Genomic DNA, 27,339 nt, shown 5'->3' on the forward strand with positions numbered 1-27,339 from the left:
GTGTAGAGAACTGTATGGATTAAAATAGATCTGTTCTGCCAGCTGTGCTTCAGATAAATAACTGAAAAATGTGTCTGAAATACTTTCTGTGTAGATGCTTTATACTCTCTACAAGGTTGATTGCTTTGGAGGCACTAGGTTTTTTTGCAGGATGCTGTACAATGCTGCGTGTCTCCCTCTGAGCAGCTTTATATAAGTACTGTTGGGTGAAATCAGCTTGAAGCTGAAGAGCAGAGGAGGAAGAGGACGGACCAAGGGCTATTTTTGGGTGAATCCCTGCTGCCCTTGTAATTTGGAAAGGTTTATTGAAGGAGAGAGAGAAACAGGGTTGTTGTTAAATCTCTAACTGTGAGCTATAGGATGTCATTAAGCTGCTCTGCTTGGCCCTGCTCAATGACACACACACACACAAACATATCACACACTCGCATGCACCGAGCCCGAAACCCCGCTCCGCTCCACGCTATTGTGTCTTTGTCCTCTCAGGCCAGCGTACGAGCATGTGCATGTTAAAACCATGAAACTGAAGCTTAATTTACTTGAAAGGTGAGAGCACCTGTGGAGGTGTTGATTATGATGTCAGAGAGTATTCCTCCGTCTGTCCTTTTCTAGTGCTGCTGCAGACATTTCATTCATAAAGAACCAATGTGACAAAATGTGAAATGAACAAGATTACATGAGTCTGATTTGAATGAACTATAAAAGTGAAAAACACTAAAATTGCAGAAGTAATTTATTGTATTCTTCTGTCTCATGATGTTTTTTTCACCAACAATTTCCAGATTTGTGGTTTGTGTCCTAAAATACGATGATTTCAATATTTGCTTTACAACCGTAAGTATTTTTATTTCACACATATACTGGATCTTATTCTGAAAGCACAAAGCTAATCATTTCCCTGAACTGGAAAGAAGCGATAAGCCAAATATTGATTGATATAATAAAAATAATATCGGCCTACATCCTGAGAGGTAAAAGTGCTTGTGAAGATATCTGGAAACCAGTCAGTCTTTACTGAAGCGATGTTGGGAATCTCCTCATGAATACATTTTTATTGGGTCATGTTTAAATGTAATGGTATATGGTAATATTTATCTTACAAATATAACTTTGACTTTTATATTTAAAATATAAATTATTTAGATGTATGTTAAAAAAAAGGGAAATAGTTTGATTTTGTTTATATTTTTCACCAAATTGTAATTTTGTTTGCATATTTACTGACTTAGTTGTAACTTACTTAGTGACTTAAAACATATTTATCTATATACAGCTATCAGGAAATAGAAAACACATTATTTCTATTAGCAGTTAAATTACACAGTAACTACAACGACAGTAAGAAGTTCCTGACTCACTGACGGTGAGTTGAGTTGGTGGTTTCAGGGGTGTAATCTGCTGACAGACTGTATTTAACTCGGTGTTTGTGTGTGTGTGTGTGTGTGTGTGTGTGTGTGACTGCAGAAAGAGAAGCTGAAGACTGAATGAGTGACTAACACTCATTGATGGATGGATGGAGAGAAGCAAAGTGGAGGAGCAGTGAAAGAGCCAAGTGAGGCAGAAAGGAGAATATATAGCCTCTCAGTGTTAATGGGAAAAAAACACACTCGCTCCCTTCGCTCGCATTTTCCCATCCGACAACAACACATATTTGTAGAATGTCGGTGAACCAAATCTAAACCACTGTTTGGTGTTTTTCATTAAACTGTCATGATCCCTGCAGAGTCGATGCTTATAGTCAGTTTGTTGCTGCTGTCAGCAGCCTGTAAAAACGGAAACAACAGCAAACTTTGTGATGTGAACAAGAGTAACAGAGCAAACAGACGCTTTGCTGCTTCCTGACAGTCTGTAGACGTCTGTATTACCTGCTGGGTTCCTAATATTTTACACATGTATGTTAATGGAGTGGAGAAAATATTAGGAACACTTTCAATATAATGTCCTCCAGCACACCACCAGCACGCACTATGACCTCAATAATAAACATAAAGGAGAATTATCACCTTTCTGACAATGTCAGCAAAAACTGAAAATGTCTCAGCTTCGTAAATGTAGAATTTATGGCAGAGCTGCTGTACTGGATTAGATTAGATTGCACAGGAGTGTATGAGTTAATTCTGCTGTACTTGCCTGAGCGCTTCAGTTACATAAAATAATGTGCAGTTTTATGGAGTTTTTTTCCAATCTTTATCAATTTGAGAGCAAAATTTATTGATTTCATGTTCAAATTTTGTAATTTAAAGCTAACTGTGTCAGTGGTTTTTGCACTAGCAGCAGTCCGGATGGAGCCGCTACCCGGCCTGAGAAAACTACAACTATGGGTCCCAAAAGGAAGTAAAACTACAACTGTGGGTCCCAAAAGGAAGTAAAACTACAACTATGGGTCCCAAAAGGAAGTAAAACTACAACTGTGGCTCCCAAAAGGAAGTAAAACTACAACTATGGGTCCCAAAAGGAAGTAAAACTACAACTGTGGCTCCCAAAAGGAAGTAAAACTACAACTGTGGGTCCTTGTAACGCTTATCACTTTAATTTTTCATATAAAAAATGAAGTTCAAGCCGCCATCTCGCCTTCTCGCACGGGTGTAACCATAGAAACATTTATGATGAAGGTGACAGCGTTTTCTCCTCCAGCACACCAACAGGCGGGCGCTGTGGCACGGGTTCTGGTGTATAAATGAACCGTCCTTTTATTCCAGAAGTCGTAAAGAAAGTAAGGGAAGTACATTTTATAAAGCCCTTGAGGGCGGGAGTGGATGAACCCGGTTAAAGAGTACCCACCCGTACGGGACGCTCTAAGGCAGGGATCATTTCATTGGTCAACACTAAACCTGGCCTTCTATTGGTCGGGGGGTTTTGACATAGTTGTTGCACAAAAAATCCAAGAGCAGAGGAGAAATCTGAGAAGCTTGAGCGCAGGAAATCTGTGCAAGCAACAATATATTTGAGTGGAAGCACATCATTTGAGCAGAAACAGAGCAAATCTAAGCGCAAGCAGAGGCTATTTTAGTGCGAAGGCAGGGTTCTGAGCATAGACCGTATAAAAATATGGACGTAGTCACCGTGACGTCACCCGTTGGTTTCTGAAGAGCGGTTTTGAAGCTCAAAGCGAGCCGCTCCGGCCGTCGCCATCTTGGCAGTGCGTGACTCTGCCTAACTCCCAGCCAATCAAAAATGGGCAAAGAGGCGGGCCGAATGGCTGAAACAAGCCACCTAGCGGCTGGCGGACCTGTCACTCAAAGCAGCCATGTCCTTCATTATTCATAACTTTACAGCTTAATAACATTTAAACGGGTGAGTTATAAAAAAATTCACCCCGTACAGTTGTCATGAAAGAGGAAATTAGCTACAGAGACCAAAACCGTTGTTTGTACCAGGCTGTAAACATGTTTATTTCTGCTGTAAAGTTGGGCATTTTAACATGGGGGTCTATGGGGATTGACTCGCTTTTGGAGCCTCAAGTGGTCGTTCAAGGAACTGCAGTTTTTGGCACTTCCGCATTGGCTTCATTTTACAGCCCTGAAGGGACAAATTATAACATTTGAACGTGAAATCAATAAATTATGCTCTCAAATTGATGTACCACGCTCTTGAATAAAGATAGGGGAAAAAGCTCCATAATGTTCTTATTCTAGACTTTCGAAGCATGAACTACTGCTGCCAACACAGATGTTTGTGGCTCAGGTCAGTTTCTCTCTGCTGATGATCTCTGTCACAGTACAGAAACTTCAGTTTTTCAGGTGCTTTTATGCTGAAAGAGTAAATGCTCAACAGTAGAATCACACGTTATGTAGAATAAGCTGAACTTCTAACATTTGAGTTGTTTGCTCTCATTTCTTTATGTGCGGTCAGGTTGGGTTTGTGTAGCTGCTGATGTTCTATCATTTGTATTTTTTTATTATTTTAGTTGGGATGCTCATAATTACTACATTTAATCTGTAAAGATCATCAGGTGAGGAGTCATATTACAGAATCATGTAAACATCTTATCTGAGTCGTGGAAGGAGCTGCAGTCAATCCAGAGAGGAGTGAAGCACTAAACAGCTGAACTCTGACTGAATGAATGACTGTCTGTGATGGATCGGAGGAGGGAGAGATGAGACGGGGGTGGGTGGGGGGGGTGGGGGGTGGGGTTGAGGCCGTCTAATAAGCAAAAGGTCACAGCTTCGACCTCGCAACAGTCCACATGTCAATCAAATGTCATACGTCCTTGAGCGTGACACTGAACTGTTAACTGTCTGCTTCATCGCCTCATGTTACACTCAACAGTCGTTCCAATGTGCTGTTAGCTTTGCTGTTTAGAAATAGGAGCAGATGGAAGTATGGATAGCATATTTAATAACATGGGTTTGGTGCTTTATGTGATGAAATACAGACAGGAACTACCAGCAGACATTTATAAACCGGGTTAGAATGATTTCTGATGTATTTCATCCTCTTTGACAGACCTTTTTATTTTTAACCATGCTAGTCCAACACTGTGCTGAAATATCTCAACAACTATTGGACGGATTGCAATGAAATGTCGTACATTCATGTTTCATAGAGAATGAATCCTTCTTACTTTGCTGGTCCTCTGACTTTTCCTCTAACGCCACCAACTACTGGATAAATTACCATGAAATTTGGTAGAAACATTCATGTTCCCCTCATCTTGCATGTTGCGTCTTGCATGTTCGCTCGATTTATCATGAAAAACACCAAAAAAAAAAAAGGCAAATTCAGACACTTTCCGAGATCTTAGCAGGACTGGATTCTCATCATCCGTTGAAGTTTGCTTGCAATCAATTTTTAACCGTCATTTCTTGGGATTTTGTTGGACTCAAATCTCAGAAACATTTGGATTTGGATGTTTTCATTGACATTAAAGCAACAGAAATATAAATCCATGAGCACAGACAGTGGAGGAGGAAGATTTGTCTCTATAACTGAAGGCTTTAGGTGGAGTTTGAGAACAGATGGAAAGGAGGAGGGAAAACCGACGGACTTGAACGCCACACTCTACCTGGACTCTCATTAATGTACGTTGCAAACTGTAAAAATGTTGGTCTGGTGCAGGAAGGAGGAAGGTGGAGGAGAAGGAGGAGGAGGAGGAGGAGGAGGAAGGTGGAGGAGGAGGAGGAGGAGGAGGAGAGGAAGCTCTGGATAACAGCAGCAGCTCAGAGGAAAAACAAGTTCAAATGTGGAGTGGGTTGAGCACGGAGAAGAAAGGTTGAAAAGTTGAAGAAGAACAAGAGCAAGAAGCTGATGTGTAGGTGTTTTTATATGTGCTGACATCTGTGTGTTTTCATGTAGGTAGATTATGGATACCGGCTACAAGGACAGCAGGTCTGTAGCTACACAGAAAGCTACTGTCTGTATCTGTTCATTTCACACAAACAAAGTATTTGGATTTACACCAGTTGTGATTCATACCAGGAGTTGTTAGAAAATGTCATTTTCTGTGTTCATTTGTTTTCTATCTGCATTCATTCTGCTGAGCTCAGATTCTTTACTTAGAGGATGAAGGCTGGGAGATTTTTTTTTATATATTTCTTTTTGTCACAAATCTCAGTTGCAGAGCCAAACCAGCAATGAACTGATCCAAAGACTGATATTTCATTTCATTTTTATCTTTTTTTTCCTTTTTAAAAAAAATTCAACAGGAAAAAACAACATAGCGATGTAGAACATTAGCAGCTGTGGACGTGACTCAGTTTACAAACTGACACAATGAGGACGACAGCAATAAAAATATAAAACAGGCAGACTAAGAATGTTCTTCATACTGAACTGTAAAAAGAATACAGTATTTAGGAAATAATAACTAAAGTAAATGAGTTAATGTTATTATTGAGACGTTAGTGGTTACATTTTTGATTCAGAAGAAGGAAATATTTGTGTGAGTGTTTAAATTTATAAGAGGGAGGCATAATTTCTAATGTGATGTATAGAAAAATGATCTTAAACGTAGTTGTTATTAAAAGCAGGTTTGGGCTTCAGTTCATTTGTAATAACTCTGATTATTCCTCTAGTTAAGTCTTATGGAGTTATGTGATAGTAGAAATTAACACCTATAAGTACTCTATAATACTACTATATAATAATATATCTTATTCCTCTGTTGTTGTCCAAAAACTATTAAAAATCAGTGAGTCACAGAAGAAAAAGTTTGTGTCACGTCCTACCGGGACTTTTTCTGTGGTTTTTGGACTCTTTGTGTATTTTCTTGTCTTGAGTTCTCAGTGTTGCGTTTATGTTGCCTGGTTTTATTTTTTTCTCCATTTCCCTCCCTGTGTGTTTCCTCCTGTGCACCTCCTCTCACCAGCCCTGCATCACCCCAGTTAGCCCAGCCCTGCTCCCAGTGGTCTTCCCCAGTTTATCTGCTCCCAGTCTGCCCGTGAGTTGTCTGTTTTATTTTGAAATATTTTCTCCTCGTGTCTGGTTCACCTTTACTTCCTGTGTCTAGTTTGCAATCACACCCTGTGTATTTACAGTCCAGTATCCAGTTCGGTCTTTGTTGAGTCGTCTGCTTTCGTGCTGCGTTTGTTCCTGTGATTATGGTCGGCGTTCCTGTGTCTCCTGTGACCTTTGAACCTATCCGTTAAATACTCTGCATCGTATCCTGCCTGCCTGCCGTCTCTCGCAATTGGGTCCACCTGCTCCTCTCAGCCACCGCCCTGACAGTCTGATTCTGATCTTTATAAACTAATCTGAGAGGAAACAGCAGGACGTTTGTGTTAAATCTGTACTTACATCGTTTGGAATGAGCAGCTCCTGAGACGTGGTTTGGGAATTGGCTTCCACCCCTGAAAGAGAGAAAGAATTCATTTTAATTGATTTTATTTGATGATAAAAAATACACTTTAATTCTGAATTGGAGTAATAAGGAGACAAAGTTACACCAGACAACCACAAACATACACACAGATAAAACTGAACTGAAAGGTTTTAAGGTTTCACGCTGTTGATGACAAATTGGAAACAGCAAAGATGGTGAAATGATGCAAAATAAAGAGGCTAAAGAGGCTGAGAAGATCCCAAAAAAAAAGTAGATAAGCTCTGAAAATAATAAACCCAACAGGGAATCTACGGTTCACCATGAAAAAATACTTCAGATTCAAATATATTCAAGAGGTTTATTGTCACACACACATCAACACAGCAGGTGGCAACACTGAAGGAAGTGAAGTTTGGCTTCTTTGAGCTGTAGTTGCAAATTAGAGTATAAAATATATTTACAGTAGTAGAAAAAGGTGAAAAAGAAGAGAAACATAAGAGACAGACAGATAAAAGATGAAAGTATAAGTATGTGCAGCATCCAATGTGCGATATAATGTATATTTGTATATATTTTTGAACCCTTTTGTATTTTACACTTTCTAATGCTTTGAAACTCCCCTTTAATAAGACTACAGAGTCAAAGGATATCAACAACCACACGGCACATGAGTCCTTCATCACTGCAGGGCTGCCAAGTCTTCACTTTGACTGTGAGACTCATGTAACTGACACGTTTCACACACTCTCACACTAGGGGTGTGCCCGAATACAAATACATTATTCTGCAAAGCACAAATAGTGGGTTTTATACAAATATTTGTTTCATACAAATATTTTAAAAATGATTTGTCGGGGGTGTTCCCCAGAGATAAAGCTGAGCTCCCAAAGGACTCTCCATAACCTGTTGTTCCCCTTCTCCTTTCCACAAAGTTAGGTTGTAAATAATAGGCAATAAATGAAAAGTGCAAAGCAAGAATCACCTTTGAAGTTCCTCCCTACATGTTACAGGCTGTGCTGTCTGTGTGTTATGGGTGTATAAATAGGTAGAGGTCTGTCTGCAATGAGGTGATGAGTAAAGTTTTATCTCAGTGGTCAGCGCAGTCGTCTATGATCTGAGAGACTCCGGTTCGATTTTTTTTATTGTAACACTTTAATTTTCTAAAATTAAAAGTGTCATAAAAACAAAAACAGGATTTTTAAGCCTCTTTCCACTTTTATTTGCTGCCTCAACAAATACAGGTACAAATACAAATACTGGGCTCTCTGCACATCTCTATCTCACACACAGTGAGAAACAAATTCATAATAGTGGGTTATGTTATGTTATGAATTTGTACAGTGGCTTTTTAGAGCTTTTTCTCTGAAAACAGCTGCCTGCTGCGGCCCCAAAACGACACTATGAGAGACGCTGAGAGTGAACCACAGTAACAGTAAAAGTTGCAGCCGGACAGATAAACAACGAGCTGAAACTCACTATAAAGCTCCGTAAAGCCGAGAGGAGCTGCAGAGTCTCTGATAATTCTCTGTAGGTTCATCACTACGAGCCAAACATATTACACACTGACACATCAGACTGTGCTGCTATAAAAAATATAGATTTACAGCTGCTTTAAGATGGAAGAAATGCAGATTTTGATGATGCAGCTTTCCTTTCCTTTACTTTCCCCTTCACTCCTCTCTGCAGGGGCTGGTCACAGAGAGCTAAACCAACAGTGCTTCTAATAGAGTGTGTCAATGTGTGCTGGCAAGTGACTGCTCTGAGTGTGTGTGTGTGTGAGTGAATTTGCACTACCACGACTGATGAGTTTTATACCTGCGACATAATGGAATAATCAACCATCCATATCCCCCGGATGATAATTTGCTCTTCTTTCGCTCTCTGCCGTGCATGCGTGGTTAGCATTTGTTTGAAAAATTGCATGACAAAGCGGCCGTGTCCTTTAAACAGCGGGAGGTAGAGTCATCTTCACAGCATGAACACACCCGACTAATACAAACTATACGTCGCATGTTCCACACTGTGTTTACAAAAAAAAAACCCCTTTAGTACTTGAATCACTTTCCTGAGTACTTGTATGTTGAATGATGATTGAATTACTGTGTTAAATGTCTCATGAAACCTCATTCAAGACCTGTGATTTTCAGTGTTTCCTGCCATGCGAGTCAAGACTGCAAATTCAGTGATCGAACATAAAACGCATTCACTTCCTGCACTGTTGACATTTTGGAGAACACATACAGTAGCAGCGGCAGTGTCTTAGTGAGGAAGAACATGCATCATCATTCCTCTGTGACAGTTCATATCCAGTCTGCTCAAGTGTCCTTGAACCAGACACTGAGCGCCTGTCAGCTCCAGAGCTGCTGTTCTCCCCTGACCTCTGACCTCTCTAAAGAGGAGGAGGTAACATGAGAAGCCGTCCCTTTAAGATCAAGTAGGTGTCATAGAAAGTGCATCACTGATTAATGGAGTGATGTCGGATGTTAAACGTGATCAAAGCACCAAAACTTGAGGTGAACATATAAGACAAAGCCCAGGTTTCAGCTGCCCTGAACGCTTCATTTGCAGTGTTTTTTTACTTTCCCGAGCTTTCTGAGGTTGTTCACTCTCATATCTCAGATGTGATTCAGCTCCAACATGTACGGATGGATTTGAGAAGTTGAAATTTGGAGTAAAGAAGGAGGAAAAGAAGTGAAATCCTGCTACTATAGTTTGTTTACGTAGCCTCTGGAGCCAGAGGAGGAAGCTTCCTGAAAGCTGACCAATCAGAACAGAGTGGGCTCATCAGGAGGCGGGGCCTTAAAGAGACAGGAGCTAAAACGGCCTGTTTCAGACAGAGGCTGAACTGAGGGGCTGCATAAAGGACCAGTAGAAGATAAATAAGGAGTTTTTAACTGGAAATCATGCAAAGATATTCCAGTAGAGCCCCAGAATATAAATATAGAGCTGGAAATATGCAGAATATGTCCTCTTTAATGAGAAAAATATGGACACACACACTAAAATAGACCCAATTTGGATCAACACAGTAATGAGCTAACTTTACCAAGTACCAACATGGAGAAAACCACCCAAAACAAGAGTTTGGTTTGACCCAATTTTAGTGTTATTTTCACCCAAACTGATGCTGATTGTAATAACGTGTGTATCCTTTGTACTACTGAATGTAATATGCACTTCATTTTGTACAACAAACAATATATTTGTGACAGTTTTAAGGTGAAACTTGAGTTTATTGTCCTTTTTAAAACTGGGTCAAAATAACCATAGTTTATTTTAGGGTCAATAATTTGGCTGCATTTATTAGATCTGTCACTTTTCTTATCGTTGCAGTCTTTAACTTCTTCAACACATTATCTACAGCCAGATGTTGTTCAAACCAACTGTACTTTATTCTAAATCATACTGAAGATAGTTGTGTAAAATCACAGAACTTCTATAATATTTTCATTTGCAGCCACTCAAAGTGAATATTTCATTCAGACTAAACATCTTCCAGCTGGAGTTCAAGCTGCTCAGATTATTCTGGGTAATTAAAGGGGAAATAAAGGAGCAAACCAGTGAAAAACCAGTTGTCTGCATTGTAACAGGTTTGATTTTCACCCTTTTTAGACAATTAGCAGAGTCACTTATCCGAAGCAGCATGAGGCTTCACTGATGCAGCCAGAAATCCACAGGCAGAGTCTGATTGGAGAGCGACCCGGCGGCCCGGCTGGATGCTTCTAATCAACGCTGACACACGGCCATTATAATTCAGAACTGTACACTAAAATAACAATTATATAACATTTATTATTTATGTACTGAAACGGTTAATCACAGAATGAAAGAAGAGGAAGGACAGAGCATGTCTGATAAAATTAACATTTTTACAAACAGCATGTTTTGGTTTTTTTTTTTGATTTAGTGAATGATGAAACTGGAGGTAATGACGTTCTGTTTTACACAATTTTAAAGATTTTTTTTTCCTTTTAATAGTTTTTTGGTTTTAAACAGAATCGTCGTAGTTTCTGTTTCAGACGAGTTGAGGACAAAAAAAAACAAAAACTGCAGAGCCGTGAAAACAAAGTGACTTCAAAGTCAAATGTGAACAGACTGAACACACAGATCAGCCTGCTGACAGCCTGTCGCACGCACACACACACACACACACACACACACACGCACACACACACACGCACACACACACACACACACAGCAAACTAGCAAGCTACACAAACATCAGCAAACTCCACATTTCCTTTTGCTGTCTGTCACTTTATATCTTCACAGGTGTGTTTGTGCATGTGTGTGCGTGTGTGTGTGTGTGTGTGCATGTGTGTGTGTTTGCGAGTGTGTGTGTGCATGTGTGTGTGTGCACATACCAGGTAGGACTTGTGTAGCTGATTGGCTGATTGGGGCCAGGCCTTGTTGCTGCAGTGACAGCTGGTGGAGTTTTGCTAACTGAAAAAACATGAATTGAGAGACACAAAGAATAAAAAAAAAAAAAATGACTTCAACAAACTGAATTAAATCATCTGATTTTAAAAAACAAGACATACACTCAAATATCATCATAAATGTCATTTTCTTTACCTCTGAATGTGGAATGCCGTAGTGGCTCTGTACCGCGTATGTCTGCAACAGAACGAGAAGAAAGAAAAATGTCAATAAATTCAAGGTTTACATGAGGAGGAAACGTTTCTACATTCATACAACAGCTCAGCAGTCTCCTAGAAATGTTTTGTATTCTACTAAAACTGCAACAGCAAACAGGTTTTGAAGGAAACATAATGATGTTTTCATAACATAACGCTGTTAAATAATGTATGTCAAACTATCCTATCTCAGGACATTATCTGCTAGTTGTGACCTCAGCATTATGTTTAGACTCCGGCAGGTAGAACATGTTGGGGGAAAATCATGGAAGCATATTAACTACCAAACATGATAATGATGGAGCTCGTATCACAAAAACAACTCATAATATCCCGAGAAGCCTGTAAAGTAAAAGGTCTACTCCTAAAAGTCGACGTATTTACCTCTCGTCTTTAAATTGAGTAAAAGAGGGAAGTCTTTGTCTTAACTATCGTCAGGATGAATGCTTCCCCATGCTCTACTTAACACAGAGACAATAGAAGAGTTCCTAAAAAACACACCGCCGTAAGACAAGAATCTCACTCCATCATCCGTCCTGACCGAAATCTCCTGTGACTTTCTCCTTGTTTCGCCTCGTTAGAGCGTCTGTGTTTATCTCTCCAGGATCGTGTTTTAAAGAGTTTTTTTTTTAAGAGGCGTTTCGAAATCCCAAACTGAACTTCAAAGAGAATGAACACTTCCATAGGCGATGCATGAGGCAGGCTGTGTGTATGTGTGTGGAGAGAGAGAGAGAGAGAGAGAGAGAGAGAGAGAGGGGGACAAAGTGTGTGTGCATGCAAAAGACTTTCACATTTGTGTGTCTCCCTGAGGTTCACACACCTTATATAACAGTATTTCTGAGCCTTGCCGCAGACTGCATTGCCGCTGCCGCTGAACTTTTGACTCCTGATTCTAACTCGGCTTCTGACAAGGAAGGAAAAAAAAAGAAAAAGGGGGACTTCTCAAAGGCGCTACAAGAGTAATCGGCCTTCTTGATGTTATAATAATGCCTCTCCGTGATCTGCGGATACGCCAGTAAATATTTATACACGGTAGCGACCTGAAAGTCTCCATCGCATGCCGGCATCCTGATGATCCGTGCAGGCACAGAACATGCGTCATACCAGGGGAGCCGAGGAGGTTAAGATACTCAGTCATTTTAAATGATGCGACTTTATCATCTGTATCGTAGTAGTCTTTGTTTTGTGCACCTGTGTATAATTATTGTGCGTGGATTCGATGTCAGATCAACAATTCTCAACGTCCGGTCCGGCGGTCCGTGCAGCGTTGCTACCACATCCCTTCCTGAATATAAAGACGGATGTAACGAGGTGTGACGCCACCCGTCGGCTTGCATCGGAGCCAGACGCCCACACGGCAGACATCAAAGCCGCTATAAAGTCTTCAAATCTTATTAATGGAGCAATCGTTTTTACAAAAATGACCACCAGCACGCTTATTAGAGGGGCCTGAATTCAGAGATTGAGATCATAATGACTCGTTGAGATAAAAGATTACCCTGGTATTTCCAGAGAGCAGTCGAGGCTTTATGAATGGGAGAGGCAGCTAGTTGGAGCATCTAGCACCCCAAAATTTCTCAATAAGTGATGAGTTTACTTATTCAAATTTTCTTTGCAAGTATGAGAGATGGTTAATTAGAAAATTAAAGTGTTCCAATAAGTGTTCATGAAGTGTGTATCAGTAGTTCAGCTTTATCTCTGGGGAACACTCCCAACTCTGGAAGTGATGTCCAAATTAGGAAATGTGCGTCATGTAGCAGGTGGATGTGACTCCCCTCACTGAGACCTGCTGATAGACGTCACAGCGGAGCAGAGGAGAGACACTGAGATAGTGATGTAACCGACCTGTGCGCTGGTATTTGATGTGGTTTATTTTTCTTCCTGAAATATTTGTATGAAACAAATATTCATAAAAAAAACCCACTATTTGTGCTTTGCCGAATAACGTATTTGTATTCGGGTACACCCCTAAGAAATAAGATATATCAGGCTTTGATACAAACACAATACTTGTTAGCAGATCAGTTCATTGTTGGTTTGGATCCAAACATGAGATTTGTTAAAAATAGAGAAAATCACCAGACTTATCCTCTAATTTCTACTTTGTAGCTGTGATTGATCGTCACACTCCCATAGGTGTCGTCTCTCTTTCTCCTCCTCGAACACCAACAAACACGCCGAGAGCGTTTTAAGTCTCTCAGTGTGATTCTTGATAAATACGAGTCCCTGAATGTTATAATTAATCTGCTGCTCGGCCTTCAGGAATGCCTCTTCGATATTAATGACGGCTGGTGGAGCTCAACATCAAGCATGATAATGACCCTTTCAAAACTCAGATGATATTAATACATATATTAATTAACAATGCGAGACTCTCATGAATATTCATCAGTTTCTTAATATAGTAGGGACCAGAGAGGAGGTGTGCAGCCACTACTTCTGATGAAACAAACAACTAGAGGGTTTCAGGCGTGTTGGAGCGCCTTTGCAACTTCAAATGCGATCACTTGTCTTGTAAAGATTTTGAAAATCACATCAAAAAATCTAGAATAAATCCTTTTTTCCCCATGGAGCTGGTGTAATTCTATAACGTACGTATATGCTGCAGCTAAAAACTGATGTAAAAAATCTCTAATTTGATCTTAAACACAGTATGTGCAGACTTTCTCCACATCTTATTCATTTTCTGAAATACTGAACCACTAATTACTTACACTTAAACGCACAATATGTAATTTCAGCCGCTAGGCGTCTCAATCAAAACAATAACAAAAGACGGAGTGTGATGACGATGTTAAGCAGCAAGGGATCATGGGAGTTGTTGTCTTCGTTGTTAAATAACCAGCTTCAGCGGGATAGGATTACTCCAGTGTTCATCATTCAGGATGTTTGTACCCGCAGAGGTCTCCTCCTCTCCAGAACAAATGGACCCGGAGATTAAAATAATTAAAAATACAAATTAAAGCTAAAAAATCAATATTTCTCCGACGATGTTCGGTGACCACTGGACTTCCTGGAGGGGCTGTTAGCCGAGCTGCTGCTAACGTTTGTCCAGTTTATTTCTCTGATAACTTAAGATCCAGACGTCCAATGACTAAAATCCTTCTTCCGGCTAAAAGATATAGTTAAAAACCACCTAAATTTATCATGAAAATGTGGCTTAAAACGGAATAAAAGTCAATTTATAACAGTTTGTGTGGAACAACCACAACGCCGATGTATTATCTTGTATGTGTGTAAGTTACTCTTTGGTAGACGCCATTGTAGCGGACAAACACAGCGCCGCCGTATGCATCTTGTGCGTGTTTACTCTTTGGTAGAGGAGGTATGACGCCATCGACAGGCGACCAAATGAAACGGTCCGTTACTTTGATTAAATTACAGATTTCTCTGGGTTTGAAAACTGTTGGAAACATTTGGGATAATGTAAGTACACAACTCAACAACATATATAACATAGGTCTAGTTGTTTTTAGACATTTTAATGTGGAATAATTACATATTATATTTTTAAAGGATAGGATTGAGTATTTTTCAATTCCATCTTAATACATGACTGATGTGCCGACGTATATGTGGAAATGGGTCACTACACTGTAAGAAATGAGGGCTAAAAAGTGTTTTTTCTTTGCAGATGTGATAGCTGGATTGTTTTGCTAACAGACAGCGCTGACTCTTTGAGAGATTTCGAGGTTGATCTCCAGCTGTTCTCGCTGTCATCCAGACAACTCGCTCCTGCCTCTGCATCTGACATGGAATATGTTTCGCGTCGGTGTTTATCTGGTGTGTGATGAAAGAGAAAAAAAAGCGATGGGGGGGGGGGGGGGGGGGGGGGAAATGTGTTCCAGAGATTTCCTTTTGAGAAATCCCAAAAAGGAGTGAGTTATGCCTGATATTTGGCAAAATTGACATAAATACACTGTTTGCAAGGCTCAGTCCATATGATTCACTCTGTAACATGTGAGTAAAAAGCTAGTTCCAGCCAATGTATCCCTCCGCCAGGGAAACAGGACTTTACAGACAAATATACTCTAAAACTTTTACTAACTCAGTTGTTTAATTGCCTTATCACTCTCTCACTTATAATTCATGTCTGCCAGCATTCAGATGTGTCACCACGGCTAATTTTGAACTGATCATATCAATAAGAAATCCTCACAGCTATAATCTTGAAATAAAGATTAAAGTTAAATCCCAGAAATGTCTCTCTGTGACAACTGCAGACGAATCTGTCAACAGAAAGCAAAATGAGTGATTTGACCAGAATATAAACGCAAATAGAAGACTCCTCTCTCTCTCTCTCTCTCTCTCTTTCCATTACTCCCTCCCTCTCTACTTCCTCTCCTGCAGCCTGACTGCAGCTTAAATAATGAATAAAAAGCATTAATCGCCTCGCACAGCCACTTAACTCTGCACTAACCCTCCCTCCATCCTTTCTCCTGTCACTCTGCTCTCTGCACGTCCCCACCGTTCAGCCAAACCTCTCTGTTCACATCTTTTTCTTTGGGTCCGTCCCAAAACCCTCACTTGTGATATTCGCAAGTAGTCAAGTAGCTTCTTGTGTGACGCATTTACTGGTAACTGTCACAGTGGTGGAGAGTAACTAAATACATTTACTCAATACAAATTTGGAGGTACTTGTACTTTACTTGAGTATTTCCATGTGATGCTACTTTCTACATTTCTACTCCACTACATTTATTTAACAGCTTTAGTTACTTTTCAGATGAAGATTTGACACAATGGATAATATAACAAGCTTTTAAAATACAACACATTGTTAAAGATGAAACCAGTGGTTTCCAACCTTTTTGGCTTTTGACGTCTTACAAAAAGCAGTGTGTAGTCGGGGTCACATTTCACATGTCTATGAGTTGTTAACAGCTCCACCAAATAGTGATTTTTCCCTCTAAACTTCTCACATGCTTTCATTTCAATAAATGTTCAAATGATCCAATATTTCAGCAAAAATCAAAGATTAGAGAAAAAGTCCAACAACTGAAAACAGATTTGTGTATCAGAACTTTGTTTTTTCTTCTTTCCTCTCCCATTAATCATCTCACCACCCCTCAGATTTATCTGCTGACCCTTTGGAGGGGCCCCGACCCCTAGGTTGGGAACCACTGGACTAAACTAGCTAACTGTATATAAAGTAGTGTAAACTAGCTCCACCTCCAGCAGCTACAACAGTAACATGCTGCTCTAACACTGATGCTTCACTATTAATAATCTAATGATGTCATATATAATAATATATCAGTCAGAGGGACCAAACCACTACTTTTACTGCAATACTTTAACTACATCAAGCTCATAATACTTATGTACTTTTACTTAAGTAAAGGATCTGAGTACCAGCAGCTAGAGCCAACTGTCCACACCTTGATGCTGCCAGATATGATCAGAAGAAAAAAAAAAAACTAACACAACTGAAGAGCTTTTATAGTTTCCTCATCCCTCAATCTTTCTCTCTCGTCTTCGGTCTGTCACTTCCTCCCTCCCTCCCTCTGTCCTCCCATCAGTCCCGTGGAGCCTCCATTAGCTGGTGTTACTGTTGTTTTAACTGACACTCCCAAGGCCCTGTGCCTGACAAACAGTGCTACACACACACACACACACACACACACACCACTTAGCTAAAGTTGGCTCTGGAGCATGCGGAGCTGTCAGCGTGATGGAGTAAAATGCTCTTCTGTTCTAGTTTGTCTTTTTCTGTCTTGTAACCTGCGCTCCCATTTGTCTGTGAGTCACTCTGTCAATCCGCCTGCTTTATCTCTGAAGACATACAGTTAATCTGCATTTAAATCAATCAATATACTTTCTTTTTGGCCGACTTCCTCCGTGTAGGCTCTCTCTCTGTCGTTTAACTTTTTATGTGCGGCTTTGTGAGTCTCAATCTGTCTTCAAGTCTGATTTAAACTCTTTTTTTCAGACATGCAAATCTGACGGCAATTCACCATGTCGGCCTCACCTTTAAAGCCTCTGGAAACGTGGCTTGAAATCATACAAATGCATATATGATATCAAAGTTGAGTGTCTCATTAAGCATCCACAAAATTCTGAATGAAAATAAACATTCATAACTATTAGAAAACTTCTTAGAAAACTATTAGAACTTGACAGCTCACTTTCAGCTCAAGTACCACTTTATTTTCAATTCATTCACTAAAATGTTTTGCTGAAACGGAATAAAATACCAAATCTATCAAATGGACCCTACTTGATTAGAAAGCTTGACCTATCGACTAACTAACAAAACAGGTTAGACCACCCAAATCTGTGTTTTTATTTAATTATACCTCCCAGAGTATGATGCTAATCGTTTTAGCATTCTCCATTCACATACATGAAACGGTTAGCATTAGCTTAAACGTTTTGCTATTAACTACCAAATCTATCAAATGGACTCTACTTAGTTGAAAGCTTGAATAATCCACTAACTAACAAACTAGGTTAGACCACCTGAAACTGTGTCTTTATTTAACTATACCTCCCGGAGAATGGCGCTAATCGTTTTAGCATCTTCCATTCACTTACATGACACAGTTAGCATTAGCTTTTTTATTCAAAACTTTTGAGCTTATTATCAACTACCCCAGTGGTCTACTAGTTATCTTGACTAATTGGCTAACTAGCAGATTAGAGTAGACCACACATATCTGTTTTTATTGAACTATACCTTCCAGACTATGAAACTAAGTGTTTTAGCATCTTTCATTCACTTACATGAAACGGTTAGCATTAGCATTGCTATGCTACACTTTTGAGCTACTTATCCACTCAATGATTAATACAGATTTGGATGGTGTACCCAAGTCTGCTAGTTAGCTTAACACAGTAACTTTCAAACCATATCAGGCTAATTTGAATTCTCATTCCAGCTAAAAGCAAAGAAAAGTGCACTGCATTGTTTTCTTATGGGGGAGATGAGAGTAAGTGTTGTGAAGTCAGCTCGGCCAGATAGCCACGTCAATCATCTTTCTCCTAAATATTTTTGGGCAGGTATTTATTATGTAATAAATTCCCTAGTTTAGCCCTGCTTATCCACTCCAGACAAGTTAAATATATAAAATACTCTGCTTGGAGTATTAACTGATCACAAACTCTTAAAATGACCTTCTTGCACTGGAGGCTTCAAGTTTCCACATCACACTTGTATAAGTTGCACACCGCACCACAATCAGCTCCAAACTATTTATGATGTCACAAGTCATGCTCGTACGTCCACATCTTGAACTTGAGATTTATAGCGAGCACATAAGAAACTTTCCTCCTCCAGCAGATGAATGTGAAAACAAACTCTGCTCAGAGAGAGAAGAGAACAAACATCCAACTGAAGGGGAACAAGAAGAAAAAACATGTTTTTTGAGTTTAAGTAAAAAGTCAAGACTGAAATCTTCTGAGGTCGGACGTGAAACATTTCTGTAACAAGTCTGAACTACACACATGAAGACCAAAGCAGCACAAGGTCAAACAAGCAGAGAGAGAGAGAGAGAGAAATTATGCGTCACATCAGTCTATGCAAATATTTTCCTCTTGCAGGACGACCGGTGCAAAAGAGGTAAAAAACAAACAAACCCTCGTACAACCGCAATAATAATCTGACATTTCATCAACTACTATGATGAATAAATGAACATCCAGCTTGTTATATAATAGGAATCAGTCCTGTCATTCAACACTTGTTTACTGTTGGACTGTATAAAGCAGGAAGTGTCTCACGCTGTCCTGAGTTTATAAATCTCTGCATTGATTATTCCAGTTAGTCAGCTTGTGTTGCCAAGTGTATCTTTACATTATGATCTGAGAGGATGAAATGTGAATATTAAGGTCTAGATATTGTCTCACTGTATTTGTCACAACTGCGTCTTGTTAATTAACAAAAGGTGCCGTCAGACTGCAGGACAACAACGATGGTCTAAGTGTGTTTCAAGTCACATTGTGCGAGAAGCCTCTTATAAGGCTGTTTACGAGAGCAGACACACGTCATCAGCTCGTCATCGTTTGAAAATGCAGCAAAGTCACATTCATTTCTTTTTCGTGTATATTAAAGGACAGGTTCAGAATTTTTCAAGACATCAGTCAGGTGTCCATATGAACAGTGAAAGAGGTTTTCCTCGCTGTAATCATTCCTCCTGTTCATACTGGATATTAAAAGATCCTTCAAATGTGCTTTCAATGGAAGTGATGGAGGCCAAAATCCACAGTGTGTCCACACAGTCATTTAAAAGTCTCTGTGAGGCTTATATTCAGCTTCAGCAGTCTGAGTTAGTCATATCAAGTGGATATCTGACACATTTACAGTCTTTTTAAGCATCAAATTCCCTCTTTGTGTTTCCTCGGACAGTGTTTCCCTGTTGAGCTGCAGGTGGAAGTATAGTAACAAAAAGAGGAACTTTGGCACTAAAAAGACTGTAACGTTGAAAGATATCTACGTGATTTGACTCATTTGGACGCTGAAGCTTCATATTAGCTTCAGATAAACTTTTAAATACATTTTTTGCACAGAAGGAGGACTGTGGATTTTGTCTCCCATCACTTCCATTGTAAGGTCATTATGAAGGGATCTTCTAATGGTCAGTATGAACAGGAGGAATGATTACAGCAAGAAAAACAGGCTCCTGACTGTTGCTTTAAGATAGATTGAAACACAAAAATACACAACGAAATGTGTCCTTTAAGTCAGAACACGTGTTTATTTTCCCCTAAACTTCATGCATAGTCCTGCTGCACGCTGTCTTCGGTCTCCAAAGGTCTCCAATTCTTCTGTTGGTGACGAGTCTCACAGTTTGATCTATGACACCACATTACTATCATGAACTTTTGTCTCAGACAGCCCAGAACCACTTTTGAAGCCACACAAATGCTCAATTAATGAGTAATCCAGTAAAACAAAGTCTACTGATCATCCAGTCTGTAAGTACTTCTTTCACTTGAGCCATCGACATCACTCTCAAACCTTCCCAGTGACAAACCATCATAATACGGATCAATCTAAGAGTTTTTAAAGACAAAGGGGCAGCGGAAGAACAGGCCACTAGTAACAACATATCACTATAGTACACCCTCAGAAGATCGCTGGTCTGTGAGCCGTAGGCATGTCGTTGAAATGTATCTAAATGTAGAAGGAATTTGTCCCTAGACTGACATGAAATAAACGTACAAGCTATAATTGTGGGTTCAATGCCTGGTTGAAGGACACTTTGCTAATGATGGTGACTCACTGGCTGACCTCAGACCATTCAGCTATGGATGATCTCATCCGAACACCCGGCTTCGTCCTCGACATAAAAGATATTTGTGCGGCGGTATTTGCAGAGAGAGAAGCATTCACTGGGATAAATCTAGGAGGGAAAGACTAAATGCTATGCTGTTTGAAATGTTGGAAAAAATTACAACAGTAAATGAGACTCACAAATAAACATCTTCTAAATTATCATGTCGTCCACATCATTTTTTTTTTTCCAAATAAATAAGACGTCAAAAGAACATTTGACAAGCAGGTGATGATAAAAATCACTTTTTAAAAGCTGTTCTCTTATTTTTGTGTGAATTCTTTTTTAGAAAAGTGTTTCTCCAGAGACAAAATGTCTAAAACAAAAAGCCATGAGAGTAGATTTAACATCACGGATGAACCTGACCTACAGTGTGAAGCACCGCCAGCAGCCTGACGATTCATCACACTGTCCTCAAACAGCTCCAGCAAACCTGCAGAGATTAATCTGCCTGTTTCTCGGTGCAGGTGCAAGTTCAGCATAAATTGGTGCAAAATTAAACTCTTGCCTAAGAGTGTGAATTGTTTTTATACATGTTAAAACAAGCTCGAGATCAACACGTGCAAAATACACACATGGCCACATGGATGTGGGGGTCAAATGACCTTTGAGAGGCTCCCCTAGTGTGTGTGTGTCCTGCTTTGTTACTGTTTATCAACCCTAAATATCCAGTGAAGCTCTGACTGTAGCACAGTTATCAGTACTCAGATCCTTTACTTAAACTTGGATTAACTGATGTTTTGTCACAAGAAACAAGTAGTGAACACAAATCTGACACATCATCAGCTTTTCAGTTGATATGTTGAACTTGTTAGCAAACAGTTGCTTATTTCCACATCCAGCAGTTACGGAGCAACATTATCATTCATGTGGAGTCGTGTTTCTGTCCACCTGGTGAATGTAAGTCCAATATTCACTCTCTTTTAGCTCTGTTTTTACTCTCCACCAACTCCTGAGGGAAATATCTGGCTCTTTAGCTGCTAAATGCTCCACTATGTTCACCAGCTAGTCTACAGCTAACTGTGTCTGTTTGGCCGTTTGGTGCTGAGCAGGTAGTGTACAGCGGCTTTTTACAGCTTTTTCTCTCTGAAAACGACGCTATGAGAGACGCTGAGAGTGAACCAGAACAGTAAAGTTGCAGCCGGACAGATAAACAATGAGCTGAAACTCACTATAAAGCTCCGTAAAGCCGAGAGGAGCTGCAGAGTCACTGATAATTCTCTGTAGGTTCATCACTACGAGCAACAACCAACACATTACACACTGACAGATCAGACTATGCAGTTATAAAAAATATATATTATAGCCTCTTTGTGTAAAAGTAGCAATATCACCATGTAAAAATACTGGATTACAAGTAAAGTCCTCCATCTAAAATCCAGTTTAAGTAAAAGTAAAATAACTTGTTGTTCAGTAGAATGTCCCTGTGACTGATATATTATTATATATGACATCATTAGATTATTAATAGTGAAGCATCAGTGTTAGAGCAGCATGTTACTGTTGTAGCTGCTGGAGGTGGAGCTAGTTTACACTACTTTATATACAGTTAGCTAGTTTAGTCCAGTGGTTCCCAACCTAGGGGTCGGGGCCCCTCCAAAGGGTCAGCAGATAAATCTAAGGGGTCGTCAGATGAGTTCTGATACACAAATCTGTTTTCAGTTTTCAGACTTTTCTCTAATATAAAGCAAATATATTATTTGTTTTGTCTCTTTAGTTATTGAAATGAGCACTGGAAATGTGATGAGGAACAAAACACAGATTTTTTGAAAGGGGTCACAGGCTAAAAGAAGCTGGAAACATTGGTTTAATCTTTAACAATACAGTGTTTTTTTTCATGTAAAATTTTAATCTGAAAAGTAATTACAGCTGTCAAATAAATGTAGTCTCTTTTAATAAACTTCTAACAAGGAAGTAATGTGCTGTGTGTCACACTGAGCCGACGTGCTCTCTGGTGATCCAGTAAAGTCGGCTCAGTTTAAAGATTTGTTGTTTAAGATTCCTACTGAACACCTCTACATATGTTGTGTTTACTGCAACAGAAGACAAATAAATCGTCCAAGACTGCAGGAACTACTTAAATCTAAAATAGGCAGCTTCCCATCCTCTACGTTATTTCAGGTTAAAAGTCATTTAATCATATTTTTATTTACAGTTACTGTTCTCCTGTTAAATCAGTAAAACACAGAGCTCTTTGTGGTAAAAATGCAAATTCAACATGACCTATTATGAAATAACAGGTCTCTAGCGTGTTAACAATTCAGCGATTTATATTGCATTTCTGTCTTTAGTTACAAATACTACAGCCAAGCAGCTGCGGCTTATTATCAAAGTAATAAAAGCATTAAAAATACTGATATGAGGACAATCACTAATTAATTCTCTGAATGCAGCAGAGCTGGCTCAGAACCCCAGGAATCATCAGCACTGTGTGAAGACATTTTCAGGACTGTTTGGGCACAATGTGCTTGATGGCGGCTCCCTCTTCTACCTCAAATTTAAACAAAACGGCCCAATTCATCCTTTCAATTACAGTAGATGTTGTTATGTCTCTTTTAAAAGAAAGCATGTACCACCTCCTCTGCTGAATCTACTCCAATTTCCTTTTTCAGGCCACTTTTCCAGTCCAGACATTACATGAAAAAGTAATAATGATCCTTAACAGACGTGTTAGCTGATAGATTTTGAGCGCTTCTGTCTGCTTTTAACAGTCATTAAGGCAGAATAAACCTGATGCAACTGGAGCTATTCAACAAGCTATTTTCCTCTGTTTTCACCTCTTTTCTCTACTGTTTTCTTTTATATCTTCCCTCGCTTGTATCTTTCCCCCTCCTTCTCTTTCCTTTGTATGTATTTTTCTGTCAGGCAACTCTTAATTTGCCTCCTTTTGTCCCTTTTTCTACTTCTTTCTCTCTCTCTGTGTTTTAATACTTTTCTCCGGGGCCGTCATCTTTACAACCTTGGTTTCCACGTCCCTGCGGTTTTTAGCTTTTCCACGTGTAACAGAAGTAACATTTATCAAACCTCTCTGTGCAGAGGTGTTAATCTGGGATCCTTGAACCACTCTGGCCATCTCTTTTTACGATGCTGCGGCTGTCTGCAGCGGTGTGTGAATTCACAGCGCAATAGCAGCGTGATTGAATTCAGGTCCTTCGGCTCTGGCCCCGGCTCAGAGGAGGTGGTTGTTTACCCACACAGCTCAGAGGCTTCGAATGAAGAAATTTCTTACAAAATGAGATGAAGATTGTTTTATTTTTGTGATAAATCAATCAAAGTGTGGGCTTGTTTAAGCAATTAAAGTCCTGTGTTGACAGAAATCATAATAAACCAGTAAATCTCTCATTCTAGAGGCACAGAAGATTAATTTAAGGCGGTGATTTAATTTAAAAAGGGAATATTTTGCAAACTATATGTTGTTTTATATCTTTGACAGCCTGGGTCAATGCAACGTGTCAGCAGATTAAAAAAAACAGGCAGTGATGAAGTGACCTTTGACCCCTTACCCCTCTCCCCCAGGCGGCCATACTCACTTGCTGTAGGTCCACTCCTCCCTGAGCCACTGAGAACAGGGGGTGAGACCCGAAGTCTGAAGCCTCGAACACCTTCAGCCAGCACAGAGAGACACAAGCACAGTCAAGACCAGAGTTAGAGCTCCAACCTTTAACATCACTGTTTAACAACCCAAAAAACATACAACAAATCCCTGACAGGATTTATGAAAACATTTGATACATTGACAGATGTGATGCTGCTGACAGTGGTGGAAAGTAACTAAATACCTACATTTACTCAAGTACTGTAATTAAATATAACTTCAAGGTGCTTTTACTTGAGTATTTCCATGTGATGCTACTTTATACTTCCACTCCACCACATTTCAGAGGGAAATATTGTACTTTCTACTCCACTACATTTATAAGTCAATACAACATAAGCAACGATCTAGTCAGGAGAGAACAACGTGAGTAATAACCATAAAGCTAAGTTCAGGTCCAATAGGCAGTGCATAGAAGCAGATAATTTTTGTCCATCAAGTGCGAAGGTGTAATCAAAAGAGTTTGGTCTTATGCTTTTTCTTAAAGACTGAGAGGAACTCATTTCACCATCGGGGAACTACAGAAGAGAAGAGTCTAGCTAGTGACTTAGTGTCATGACTCATCCTGTCTTTAGGTTATGTTTTGTTTTTTTTCTTTCCCATTTAGTTCTGCATTTCCTGTTTTTATTTTGGTTGCTAACTCTCCTCTCGCTTCCTGCGCTCGTGTGTTTCCTGCTCCTGTCCTCGTCATCATCCCCTAATGTCTTCCACCTGTGTCTCATTACCCTCACTCCTCTTGTTTATTTAGTCTATGTGATCCCTGCTCCCTGTGCCAGTTCGTCTTAGCCCCTTGTCACAGGTGTTATCTTCTTTGTTATAGTCTCTAGTGTTTTTTGACCCCGGATCTGCTTTTTTGACTCTGCCTCTGCCTAGCCCTTTTGGTCTTGTTGCCTTCTCTGACTGCCTGCCCGTGTATCGAACCTGTAATTAAAAGACTTTGCTTTTTGGAACTGTTGTTCGAGTCGTGCGTTTGGGTCTAGCCCTGGTGTGTCACACAACCTTGTCACTTAGTTTGTGGTGGTGGTACCAGGCACCTTTCATTGGCAGCATGTAGTGAGCCGGAGGGAGTGTAGACCTGAATAAGGGAGTTCAGGAAGGCGGGAGCTTTTTTAGTTATTGTTTTGTAAGCAAGCATCAAGGTTTTGAATTTGATGTGGGCAGCAACTGGGAGCCAGTGGAGGGATATGAACAGCAGGGTGACGTGCTGTTTTGGGCTGGTTGAAGACCAGACACGCTGCTGCATTCTGGATCATCTGCAGAAGTTTGAACATACATGCAGGGAGGCCTGCCAGTAAGGAGTTGCAGTAGTCAATGCTTGATATTACGAGAGCCTGTGACAGGATTATGCTGCAGGCTCAGACTGGTAGGATCTGACCTTCCTGATGTTGTACGGGGAAAACCAACATGACTGAGCGATTGAAGCCACATGAACCTTAAAGGTTAGTTGGCCATCGATCATGACGCCCAAGTTTCGGGCAGACTTTGTGGACATGAGTTGGGTTTATTCGAGCTGGATGCTGATATTTTGTTGTGTAGAGGGACTGGCTGGGATGACAAGGAGCTTGGTTAGGTGGCGTCCATGCTGATATGTCAGCAAGGCATGACGAGATCTGAGCCAAGACTGTGAGGTTTTCTGGTGAGAACGACGGGAAGAGCTGGGTATCGTCAGCAAAGCAATGATATGAGAAACCATGGGAGTGGACGATTGCACCAAGTGAGGTGGTGTATACTGAGAAGAGGAGAGGACTGAGCACTGACTCTTGAGGAACCCCTGTGGATAAGCCATGCGGTTTAGACATTCCCCCCCCTCCACAACACTCTAAAAGATCTCACTTAGAGGTAGGACATGAATGGGCAGAGGGCAGATCCTGAGATGCCAAGATCAGTGAGTGTGGAGAGGAGGATTTGGTGGTTAATCATGTCAAAGGCAGCTGACATATCTAGCCGCAATAGAGCTGAGGACTGACCTGCAACTCTAGCCAACTGCAGTGTTTCCATTAGGAATTCAGACACTTGGTTAAAGAAGAATTTCCAGTCTTTGGAAATGAGGACCAATGTAGTGTTTTCTGGACAGTTCCAGGTTTCAGTCAGGGCTAGAACCTGAATGTCTAACAGATTAGCAAGTGCTTGGATGAATTCTGTTTTATTTAAAGCCAATTGGCAATTAAGGATGAGTGAATAGAAGAGGGTTTTCTGAGTGAATAGAGGTTCTCAGGATTGCAGTGTCTGCGACAGATGTGATTTTTTTCGATAACCTTGGATGATGTAACACATGTTGAGTGAGGCAGGCTGCAAGAGTAAAAAGAATAACCAGTCGATGTCCTTTCTCTGTGGACTCACACAGGTAGACTCGAAGGTCTTTACCCAATTCAGTCTTAACACAATAAGGACTGATGCTGCAGTGCAGCTAGCGAATTTAAGTACCAGGAAGTACTGCAGCTGAACCCACCCCTTTTGGATTTTCACAACAAAGCAACAATAGAGATTTAACATGATGGATAATATAACAAGCTTTTAAAATACAACACATTGTTAAAGATGAAACCAGTGGTTTCCAACCTTTTTGGCTTTTGACGTCTTACAAAAAGCAGTGTGTAGTCGGGGTCACATTTCACATGTCTATGAGTTGTTAACAGCTCCATCAAATAGTGATTTTTCCCTCTAAACTTCTCACATGCTTTCATTTACATAAATGTTCAAATGATCCAATATTTCAGCAAAAATCAAAGATTAGAGAAAAAGTCCAAAAACTGAAAACAGATTTGTGTATCAGAACTTTGTTTTTTCTTCTTTCCTCTCCCATTAATCATCTCACCACCCCTCAGATTTATCTGCTGACCCTTTGGAGGGCCCCGACCCCTAGGTTGGGAACCACTGGACTAAACTAGCTAACTGTATATAAAGTAGTGTAAACTAGCTCCACCTCCAGCAGCTACAACAGTAACATGCTGCTCTAACACTGATGCTTCACTATTAATAATCTAATGATGTCATATATAATAATATATCAGTCAGAGGGACCAAACCACTACTTTTACTGCAATACTTTAACTACATCAAGCTCATAATAC

The 27,339-nt window shown here is 40.1% G+C and overlaps 1 protein-coding gene across 1 annotated transcript in view; it reads right to left on the reverse strand.

Annotated features, from left to right (window-relative positions):
• Positions 1–27,339, reverse strand: part of pcbp4 (poly(rC) binding protein 4) — a 182,866-nt gene that overhangs the window by 31,220 nt on the left and 124,307 nt on the right. The window contains exons 10-13 of the mRNA XM_042406383.1: positions 24,204–24,275; positions 11,337–11,378; positions 11,126–11,204; positions 6,736–6,788 (exon numbers count right to left, since the gene is read on the reverse strand). Of these exons, the coding sequence (XP_042262317.1) occupies positions 6,736–6,788; positions 11,126–11,204; positions 11,337–11,378; positions 24,204–24,275 (246 nt within the window). The remainder of the gene's footprint in view (positions 1–6,735; positions 6,789–11,125; positions 11,205–11,336; positions 11,379–24,203; positions 24,276–27,339) is intronic.

Source organism: Thunnus maccoyii, chromosome 3 (genome assembly GCF_910596095.1).
Source record: "Thunnus maccoyii chromosome 3, fThuMac1.1, whole genome shotgun sequence".
NCBI lineage: Eukaryota > Metazoa > Chordata > Actinopteri > Scombriformes > Scombridae > Thunnus > Thunnus maccoyii.